Raw genomic sequence first — 11,390 nt, 5'->3', positions numbered from 1 at the left:
TCCAACCTGAACAGGAGACCCTACACCAGTGGTAGTAAACCTGGTCCCTACCACCCACTAGTAGGCGTTCCAACTTTCATGTTGGGCAGTAGGGGTTTTGTCCGATACTGAAGCACTTTCCTTTTTTAAAATTTAATTGACTTTTTAAAAAAATTTCATTGCATTATTTGAAAACATTTTCATTAGGTTTTCATAATATCACTATTACGGTGGAACCAGTGGGTGGTTAGAAAATTTTACTACTAACAGAGATACCAAAGTGGACGGTAGGTATAAAAAGGTTGACTATCCCTGCCCTACACCATTTCTGACCGATGGCAGTCCAGTCTCTTCTTGAAAGCCTCCAGGGATGAAGCTCCCACAACTTCCGAAGGCAACTTCTGTTCCATGGGTTTATTCCTCTCTCTGTTGGAAAATTTCTCCTTATTTCCAGGTTGAATCTCTCCTTGTTCAGTTTCCATCCATTATTTCTTGTCTGGCCTTCGGGTCTTTACCCCCTCCTCTCTGTGGCAGTCCCTCAAATATTGGAAGTCGGCTATCCTATCTCCCCTTTTCTTCACTAGACTAGCCATGTCCAGTTTCTGCAACTGTTCTTCATGTTTTAGCCTCCAGTTCCCTCATCATCCTGGTTGCTCTTCTCTGCACTCTTTCTAGAGTCTCAACATCTTTTTTACATTGTGGAGACCAAAACTGGATCCAGGATTCTAGGTGTGGTCTTACTAGGGCTTTATAACATCATATTAGAACCTCACTTGATCTTGATAGTGACCCTGTTAATGCAATTTAGTATTGCATTAGCTTTTGGGGGCTTTTTAAAAAAAAATAGAAAAAAATAGAATTGTAAATTCTACAGTAATTATAAATTTTGCAGTACCAAAAACGGACTCCTGGGTATGGAAGTAATTATAGTCAATTTTGAAGTAACAAATTAAACCAAGGCCCTCTGGAACTATCCAGATGATATAGGCAGCACACAAATCTAATAATGAATAAATAGATAATTTAAAAAACTTATTTTGTGCAGCTGGGCTTCTTCCATCATACAGAGCCAATTCAGGGGGAGAATTTTCTTTTAGCGAATCTGCCATAATCTATCATTCCTTTTTCCCTAAGTTCAAGCACCATATATTCAAGGCTTCTCAGATAGATGAATCCCAGATTTCTGGAATATAATTTAGCAGCATATTCACATTTTTAAAACTCAATTTCCTCCCCCAACATTAGTTCACCTCTAACCATGCGAGAATTTCCATTGAGCTTGACCAAACCAAACACATGGAAAGTCTGTTCAAATTTGTTACGTTGCCAATTTAAGAATAACTGTTAACTATTTTTAAACAGCTGTTGAGGAATGCAGCCACTTCCAGAAATCATTTTCTGTAGGACTAACTTGGCTTTAGAATAATAAGCAACATTTAGTATTTCTTAAAATTAAATGCTACATGATTCAGCAATCATTTGTGTATTCTAAATTCATGACTATCCAATTTAATAACAATGGTTGCAGTATTACCAATTATCCCACTTTCAATCTTTCAAACTTTAATTTCCTTAAATAAATTTGTTGCTTTAAATTTCAGAGTTCCTACAGTACCTGGATCAAAGGACTTGCTATGGCTTTTAAAGCTGCCCAATAGCAATTTTTAAGTGGGCTTGGAGTGGGTACACACATTCAGGATTTTCATATAGTACAAATTAAAACACTATTTTTGTATGAAAAACATGGCTTTAGAAAACTGTTGGAAGAAAAATCCATCTGGTTCAGTTCCAAGCTGAGAGAAAGACGTTGGAAACAACATGGAGGCTGGAGGCTGAGTGGAAAAGAAAGTCCATTTATTAGTGAACAGAGCCACCAGGGTTTGTAGTTCTGGGTGAGCTGAACCGTTAGCTAGATAAGTGCCAGGATTTTTATACAGGTCCTGAAATGCTGCAATTTTTGTTGTGCAATGAAAGGGTGTTGGGCAATTCCTATTGTAGCTAATGGCTTTGGTCCTGTGCTAGATCTTGGGTGAGGGGCTGCTGTACTAATCCTACCATTCTGCTTCTGTTAGCTGTCAAACTTTGCTGCAAGGAGTTTTGAAATAGCATGTCTTGCATCAATTTCTGCCTGCAGCATTTGCTTTGCTTATGAATAAGAGCCATCTAGACAGCTGCTTCCTTTTTCAATAAGCTCTTTATCTCCTTACGTGCTGGCATCTGCTGTGGGCTATTAAGAAAGACTGGGGCGTGCTGTCTGCCTCTAAAAGCATGTTTCTCCATCTCTCCTTTAGGGAAATATAATAATCTGCCTTTAAAAAAAAATTAATATTTCCCAAAATATTTCATTCAGGGGAGGGTGGAGACTTCCCACAAAACAAATCCTAGGCATGTGCTCTGTTAAAAAAAAGTTATCAATTAAAATATTTAAGTGAATCAGTCAAAGCCCACACAGTGTATAATTTTTTAAGTCCTTTTCCTTTCCATTGCATTTAACCTTCCTCACAAATTTGTATTTTGTATCATTTTTTGATAATATAGGCTGGGTCAAGCAATATGAAATCATTCATTTCCTCTAAACAAGCTGTATTCCTAGCAATAACTGCCAGTACCAATAGCTCCTATTTTATTCCGTTAAATTTTTAATAGCACAGTATTGGCAGTAGAGTCCTTCAATTTTTTGCATTCTGTAATCTCCCAGGACTTGAAATGGATGCTTCACATTAGAACTATCATTAAAAAGAAAAACAAAGAATGTTTTTCCTGCATCAATTCAAAAAGCTCAGACTGCCCAAGGAGCTGCTGATTCTGTTCTACAGAAGAATTATTGAGTCTGTCATCTGCATCTCCATAACTGTCTGGTTTGGCACTGCAACCAAACAGGTCAAACACAGACTTCAATGGATAATTAGAACTGCAGAAAAACAAGCAACCAGCCTGCCTTCCATCGAGGACCAGTGTACTGCCTGAGTTAGAAAGAGGGCTGTGACAATATCTACAGACCCCTCGCATCCCGGACATAATCTGTTTCCACTTAGTGCGCTGCTATAAGGCATTGCACCCCAAAACAACTAGACACAAGCACAGTCCGTCCCCCCCATGCCGTCACTCTGCTAAACACTTTATTCCCACCACACTGTCTCATTTCTCATCTTTCCTAGCTTCCTATTGTTTTATGGTTTATCAATTAGTTTGTAACTTATGATTAATGATTGTAATTATGATTTATGATCTATGACATATTGCTTGTAAGTTGTATATACACTGTGAGTTTATGCACTGGAGAGAACTTCCTTGTTTGTCCAATCATACTTGGTTAATAAAAAATTGTGTTGTTGTGTTGTACTCTGCTCTATTTTGCTCTCTATTCCATTCTATTCTTCACAAATGTTTGGACCGGTTGTGGGGCGGGGTGGGGATTTAATATATACAGTACAACCTGTGGTCACGACCATAATTCATTTCATTCCATAACTTTGGTTGCAACCCGATTTGATCGTCACCTGAACCCAATTTTGGAAATTTGGCGCTTAAAAAAAAGGCACAGAAGTAGAAATCGCTCATGGGGGAAAAAATCGTGCATGTTTTTCTCGGAACCTGATTTGGTCGTGGTCAGAAGGGTTCGTGACCAGAGGTTCTACTGTATTTGGTTTCGAATAGCTGAAGGCCAGCGGGTTGGGGACCCCTGTTCTAGAGGATGATTTGCACAATTCCCAGGGTCCTTTTCACCATTCAAAACCACCACTAAACAAGCTGGGCCTCTGTTTTGGAAGGCAACTGCAGAGTTCACAGCCAAAGGCCATACGGGGAATTCTGAAGGGGGCATTTCTAACGCCTCTCTTATCACATTGGGGAAATTTAGTGCTTTTCTGATATAAGGTTTTCCTCACGTTGGGTTTACTGATGCTGCTTTAGCATGTTTTGATGCTGCTGTGAGACTTTGGTTTTAGAGCTTCATTCCAAGCCTGTGTGCGTATGGTGGGTGGATAAACTGCCTTAACAAATCTTGATGTTGAAGCATGGCAGAGTCAAATAACTAAGAGATATGGTGGCACAGCAATTAGAATGCAGGATTGCAGGCTAATTCTGCCCGGCAGCCTGGAGTTCAAGATTGACTCAGCCTTCCATCCTTCTGAGGCGGGTAAAATGAGGGCCCAGATTCTTGGAGGCAAGAGGCTGCCTCTGTAAACAGCTTAGAGAGGGGGCTGCAAAGCACTGTGAAGTGGCATATAAGTATAAATGCTATTGGTAAAATATATGGGAGCAATTTAAAAAAAAAACCCTTTTCTGTAATCATAAAAATTAAATTCTCCCATCCACAGGCCTCCTTGTTCCCTCTCCCAAAGCTTCCTTCCCCAAGACGAAAACCTTGGAGACTTGGCAGTGGGCTTGAACCGGGGGCTGCAGCTATACGACAGAGCCTCTTTCTTGCTTGGGCTGAATGTTGACTGTTGTTTCTGTAAGTCCACCCTCTCCCAGCTGCTATGTGTTTTCCGTTTTTTAATATATGTTTTTATCCTTTTGAACACTGTTAGCCAACCAAGATCCTGTGTTTAAGATGGGCAGCCATAGAAGTCTACTAAATAAATAAATGGTGTTTATTGCCTTTTTGCAGCCTGTATTCCCTATATTACAATTTCCAAATACCAACCTGTAGATATTCCTCAAACTGAAAATTCCTCAAACGTTATTAAGAAACAAACCAGCCCCAGGACCCCGACTCTAAGAAAGACCAAAGAAAAACTCGATCTGAGCTCCTTCAAGGGGGTCAGCAAGAAAGCCCTGGGCCTGCCTGGCCCCCAGCCTTGTTCTGCTCTCTTGTGGGGCAAACCTCTAAATTAAAAACCACCCACCCATCCTCCATTTTTCCACAAGACCCACGAGGAGGGTGAATGCTAGGCATGGTGGGAGACAGTCCTGTGTCCCTTCTCAGGGGAACGGCTGTCTGGGCTGCATTTCCCTTTGCTGCATCTTCCGAATGAGCTCCAGCATATTCATTTGGAGCGTCAATTCCTGGGAGAGAAACAAAAGAGTTTATGTTTAATTTAGGAATATAAAAGCAAGCCAACTTCTTCCACCCACCCACCCGTCAGCAAAAGGCCTTGCAAGAAGCAAGGGCAAAGCCAACCCATTTCCACATCCTGCCTATAAACAATAGTTTTGAACTGTGATGCTGAGCCATATTTGCTGGCATGGCAGCCCTCGGCTCCGGGATGCATGGGCGCACTGATCAGCTGATTTTCGGCCTTCCGGAGGGCCAGGGGAGGGAGGCCATTTTTGCCCTCCCCAGGCTTCAGAAAAGCCTGAGGAGGGCAAATAACAGGCCCAACAGGTCAACTGGAATTTCGGAAACCATCCATTTCCGCCTTCTGGAGGCCTCTGCGGGGGGGGGGGGGAGGAGGCTGTTTTCACCCTCCCCAGACGTCAGGAGAGCCTCCGAAGCGTGAAAACTCCCCCCTCCCGCATGGGGTAAGTGGGTTGTGCTTGACGCACATACACAAGCAAGTGGGGCGCATGCGCACAATTTTGGCACTCTTTAGAAAAAAGTTAGCCATCGCTGGATTAGAAACTCATCTAGTAGCCCATGAAAACTTGGAGGGATCGGGAGAGGAGGAAGAGGAGATGGGGGCAGTTAGCATCTCAGAAAGTACCAGTCCTTGCCCCCCTCCCCCCTCCCCCCACCCTTCTCCCCCAAACATCTCAGTAACAACAACCCCCGAGGGAATTTTAACCCTCTTCCTGCTGAGGGCCGAAATCCCTGTGTAGATCCAGCCTGCTAGACAGTTTCAAAATGTCTCCCTGGCTTGGATTCTGGATGCAAGAGGTGGCAAGGAGGGAGAGGAGGGAGAGGAAGGCAGGGAGTGTAGTCAATCAATCAGAATTGAATTGGAAGGGACTGGAGGTCTTCAGGCAGGAGACCCTACACCAGTGATGGTTAATCTTTTTGTTATTGGATGCCAAAAATGTGAGGGTGTGCACACAATAGTGCACGGGTGTGCTGGCACCCATAATGCAAAGCATCCCCCCCACACACATGTGCATGTATGCACAACCTCCCCACGCTCCCCATCCCACGTGCATCACACTAGTCGCCTCCAAGCTGAGCTTGGAATTTCCTCCGGAGGCGTGTGGAAGGCCGTTTCAGCCCTTCCCAGACTCCAGGAAAGCCTCCAAATCGTTTCCAAACTTCCGGTTGGCCTGTTGGGTCCATTTTTCGCCCTCCCCAGGCTCTGGAGGCTTTCTTGAAGGCCAGGGAGGGCAAAAACTGCCTCCCCCGGCCCTCCGGAAGGCCAAACATGCATATGCACTGGAGCTGGTGGCTTGCATGCCAACACATATAGCTGCATGCGTGCCATAGGTTTCCCATCATAGCCGTGTATCATTCTGGGCAAATGTTTGTCTAATCTCTTCTTAAAAACCTCCAGTGTTGGAGCACCCACAACTTCTGAAGGCAACTTCTGTTCCACTGGTTAATTGTCCTCACTGTTAGGAAGTTTTTCCTCCATTCCATAGTGGGAATGGCCTTGGGAAGAACAAATGCAATTTGTTTGACAAATGCAATCTGTCTCTGAAGGGGGAAGGAAGTGTCTCAGAAAGGGGTCTCCCTAGTTTTTGGGAGAAGAGAGGAGAGGGATGAGAGGGGCCGGATGCCTTTCCTGTTACCAGAGCGGAGTTTTGTTCAGCAGATATATTCTCATTGTGCCTAGAGAGAGAAGTATCTGCCTCTACCTAGGATCAAACTCACAGCCTCCTGATTGTGAGGTGACAGTTCCACGTCTAGGCCACCGCAGCACTCCCCTTGGGTGGCTTACAAATAAACATGTATTTCTCCTGCAGGGCCCTCTGTTGCTGCTATGTAAAGAGGTTGTGCCTCTCTGGAGGTCCCGTAGAAGAGCCCCCATTCCCTCTCTTCCTAGCAGGCTGCTCTGACCCTCTGGTGGGGGTATTGTTAAGCAATTTCCAAGTGGGTGGGCCACTAGAGCCCCCATCCCTTGATCTCAGGAGGGGGAAAGATGGGCCCTTGCATCTCTCCCTGCTAGACCCTCTAGGGTGGGCAGTTTCACCCTCCAGAGCAGGGGATCTGATCCCCTCATCCCCCCCATTCCCCGGTCTTCTTGCTGGCACTCAACTTTGGGCAAGGCTGTTGTGGACTGCCAGTGGCCTGCGCAGCTGGCAGCAGAGTCGGACAGAGAGGAGGTTGGGGAGGAACATGGGCCAGTCCTGGAGTCTGAGGAAGGCTCAGATGAGGCTCTGTGTCGGAGGCAGAGAGGGAGCTAGACAGCAGTGAGGCAGAGGAACAGCTGGAGCCTGTTTCCAGTGTGCGCATGCGCAGAGCTGCCAGAAGACAAGAACAACTAAGAAAGCAGGGTCGACTTGGGAGTAAAGCCACACCTTGGAGGTTATTGGCCCCTCCCAGAGGAAACAAAAGAGGAGAGAATGGGGAGGGGGCTTTTGCAGGAAACAATTCGTTCCTTCGGTCGTTTCAAGAGTGGAAAATTCTTTTTGTGACGATAAGAGACTCTGTGCCAAGCGTTGCCTTGCCCTGCGGCTGGAAACTAGTTATCTGGCAGCTCTCCAAACAAGATAAGGTTCATGTGGATAAACATTCCTCTGAAAGACTGATTGCTAAGCCTGGCTGACTGTGAATGAAAGGAATTCACAGTCGTGTAACTAAAAGAGGTTTTGCCAGGACGAAGACTCTGCTGCTTGCTTTCTAAGGAAGCCTGGGGCAGAACAAAGGATTCCAGCCTGAACAGACCTGGGGATTGGTGGTGATGTAGAAGCCAGAGACGCCTGCTTTCTCCAAGGTGCTCTGCTGGTCCACCACTTTCTGATCCAGCTCCAGGACTATTTTCTCGTCCATCATCCGCAGCTCTGTATGGATTCGCTGCTCCACAGCCTGAGCAGAGGAGAACCCCAAAAGGCAAAAGAAGAAGCATCATGAACAGCACTGGGCGCTTTGAACGATGCTTCAAACCATGAGCTAAGTGGGAAGGAAGCTCTACATCCCACCGTCACCCCCACCAAGTTTACTCTGACTATTGCTACTGCTGCCTTTACCTCCGTCTCTCGCTGCTGAGCAGCCTTCAGAAGGGGCAGGTTGTGCGGCTGGCAGCTCTGCTGGTCTTCCTTGTGTTTGCGGAAGGTCTCCTGCTTCAGGGCTGGTAAGAAAGGAAGGAGAAAAAAGGCATGAGGTCCCCAAAATGCAGCTACCACCTGCCCAACCGACTCAGTCTCTGCTGGCTACTCCGCTGTACTCATGGAATGACCCAGGACAGGGAGCTGAAGCTGCTTGCCCTTAAGGACAAGAGAAAGGGAAGGAGAAGATATCAAAGCTTCTCCACTGCAGTCTTCAGGTCCAAGCCCCCTTCAGTGCAGGAATCTACACAAAGCTTCCCAAACAAGCACCGTATTTTTCGGAGTATAAGACGCACCAGGATTTTGAAAAGGTAAATTAAAAAAAAAAATTTTGCACACTGCAGGCAAACCCTCTGCACGCCTCATTTTTGTGAAAAGCGGGCCATGCAGAGAGTTTGAGAGGTCTGCAAAGTGCTCCTGGGGGCTCCCCCCCCAAAAATGAGCAAAAAAACCAGCCCATTTTTTTTGCAATAAACAGGGCGTGCATAGGCTTGGGAGGTTTGTAGAGGGCTCCTGGTGGCTGGGGGCAAAAATGAGCAAAAAATGGCCCCACCCTCCAGGACCACTTTTCAGGCCTCCCAAACCTTGTGCACATCCATTTTTGCGAAGGGGGTGGTGTTTCGGGAGGCCAAAAATGCTGTATTCAGTCTATAAGACACACCCAGATTTTCACCCTCTTTTTTGGGGGGAAAAGATGCATCTTATACTCCAAAAAACATGGTACCTCTTACACCCTTTGCCTCCCAGGTCGTTTATTTCACAGCCTTTCAAAGCCTTTCTAAGGGTCAGTCAGACTTTGCCTTCATGTCACTTATTACACCACATCTTGCTGGTTGCAGAGTTAAAGTCCACCCATCTTAACGTTGTTATAGTAGAGGAAAAGCTGTTCTAGACTAATAAAACATCTGTTTTGATCCTCACTTGCGTCTTTTTGAGATCTTTTTGAGATCTGAGGAATACTATTATCTCCTTTTCCCAAAATTTCAACATCTATTTTTTTAGTACAGGGACCAAAATTGGTTACAGTATTCCAGGGATGTGGTCTTATTAGGGTTTTATAAAGCGACACTAATACTTTACGTGATCTTGATTCTATGCCTCTGTTTATACAACCCAGAATTGTATTAGCTTTTTTGGCTGCTGCTGCCCACTGCACACTTTCCCTTCTCCTCTGTTGGGAGATGCAGGAAATGTGGCCTGTGATATTGTGATGCCAGAAATCTGCCAGCTCTCACGGCCAGTCTATTCCTTCTCCTGGGGTGGGTTGAGCCTCCAGCCATCTCCTTTCACTCACAAAAAGGGGAAAGGGGAAAACCACAGTTTGGTCAAGGACCCCTGCCCCTTCACTAGTGAGTGCAAAGGCTCAATGGGAGTGACCTATTTGTGCAAACAGCTCACTTGCCTCGATGCTCCGTCTGCAGTTTGAGCCGCTGGTTGTAGAGGTTTCGCTCCGTCAGGTGCTGGATGTCCAGCAGGCCCTGCACTATCTCAAAGACGGTTCCATCAAGGAGGGCCAAGGCCAGGTCACTGAGGATGGTGTAGGACAGCCTCTGTTGAGAAGAACTGGGGGAGGAAAGATTTTTGTCATCAAGACTGCGCTAAGCGAGAAAGATTTTTGTCATCAATTGCATCTCAACCATGGAAACTCAACCATGGAAACTCAACCATGGTAACTCAACCACGGAAACTCAACCACGGAAACTCAACCACAGAAACTCAACCACAGAAACTCAACCATGAAAACTCAACCATGGAAACTCAATCATGAGAACTCAACCACGGAAACTCAACCACAGAAACTCAACCATGGAAACTCAATCATGAGTACCCAACCATGGAAACTCAACCAGGAAACTCAACCATGGAAACTCAACCATGAGAACTCAACCATGGAAACTAATGGTGGGTTGCAGGCGGTATGCCTCAGTACAGGTGTACTAGTGTCTGCCTGAAGCACTGGGTACCATTCCGGTACGGTGCTCCAGAGGGCCCACCCACCCGCCCAAGCTCCTTACCTGCATTTGAGCTCTTTGGTGCTTTCACGCACACACATGGAGCACACGGCGCCTGCGCGATGCTTCTCCGAGCAGCTGGAGCGTCCCGGAGGCTCGCAGAGGCGTCGGAAGAGATAAGGACATGTGTGCGCTGTACGCGTGTGCTGTGTGCATTCATGTGGTTTCCATCAGTGTTGGGTTCCGGATCCCATTGTAACCATCCGGAACCCACCACTGATGGAAACTCAACCACGGAAACTCAACCATGGAAACCATGAAAAGAGTAAATTGGCCACTTTCTCCCAAGCACAAGGCTGCTTGCCTTTAAGGACTGCAACAGGAGTTTGGATGCCCCTGGATCAAATCCCTTGTTGGCTCAAAAATGTTGAAAGCTCCTTGTCAGCTGGGTTTTCACAAGGAGGTTTTCACCCAAGTCAACAGAGCCCACGGCTGCATGCATGCACAAAATACACTGCACCCCTGCAAATAGAGTACAGCCTGGGGGAGGCTTCTGCACTGAACCACCCACTGCCATTTTGTATTGGGCCGAAGCCTACTCCTATCAGCTCTCATTTCCAAGCCTTCACACCTTTTTAAGAGAATGGAATAAAGGAATAACTGAATGGGAAGGAACCTTGGAGGTCTTCTAGTCCAACCCCCTGCTCAAGCAGGAGACCCTCTTGTCAGTGAGGCACACAAGCAGATTGATCCCCTAGGGTAGTTCTGAATCTTCACAGCATGCAGTTTTATCTGCCCTCCATATTCCGTCTCCACTGTCATTTCTCAACTGCTTTATGGCTCCTTCCTCTTTGATGGGGAAAACAGGAGGAGCTTCGCTGACTAAATAAGGTGATGGAGAGACAAGAGACTTCAAAGTGGGAGAAGAAAGTAATGCATTTAAAAGATTTTCCCACTGTTCATCAGAAAACAATGCAGAGTATATATTGTAATGGGTCTAAATGGGACAGGCTGAATAACATTGGTTTAAAATCTATTGGTCTTTCCAGACAATGGACAGGATTGAAAGTTTCTCAACACCGTACCACTAAAATCAGTGAGATCTGTTAGACTCAGTTCTTGTTGGACAATGAGACAAATAGGGGCCTGTAGATTAAACCATATGAAAAACAGCTGCAGGATTTGGGTATGGCCAGTCTAGAGAAAAGAAGGACTAGGGGGGATATGATAGCAGCATTACAGTATTTGAGGGGCTGCCACAAAGAAGAGGGGGTCAAATTATTCTCCAAAGCACCTGAAGGCAGGACAAGAAACAATGGATGG

The 11,390-nt window shown here is 45.8% G+C and overlaps 1 protein-coding gene across 1 annotated transcript in view; it reads right to left on the bottom strand.

Annotated features, from left to right (window-relative positions):
* Positions 1-4,551: 4,551 nt before the first annotated feature.
* The window catches only part of LOC116516989 (protein DGCR6-like), a 9,350-nt gene continuing 2,511 nt past the window's right edge, over positions 4,552-11,390 (bottom strand). The window contains exons 2-5 of the mRNA XM_032229709.1: positions 9,518-9,678; positions 8,038-8,138; positions 7,736-7,876; positions 4,552-4,989 (exon numbers count right to left, since the gene is read on the bottom strand). Coding sequence (XP_032085600.1) covers positions 4,906-4,989; positions 7,736-7,876; positions 8,038-8,138; positions 9,518-9,678 — 487 coding nt within the window. The 3' untranslated portion in view covers positions 4,552-4,905. The remainder of the gene's footprint in view (positions 4,990-7,735; positions 7,877-8,037; positions 8,139-9,517; positions 9,679-11,390) is intronic.

Source organism: Thamnophis elegans, chromosome 13 (genome assembly GCF_009769535.1).
Source record: "Thamnophis elegans isolate rThaEle1 chromosome 13, rThaEle1.pri, whole genome shotgun sequence".
Taxonomy (NCBI): domain Eukaryota; kingdom Metazoa; phylum Chordata; class Lepidosauria; order Squamata; family Colubridae; genus Thamnophis; species Thamnophis elegans.
The sequence above is the reverse complement of the archived record's forward strand: the minus strand, read 5'-3'. Positions and strand labels throughout refer to the sequence as shown.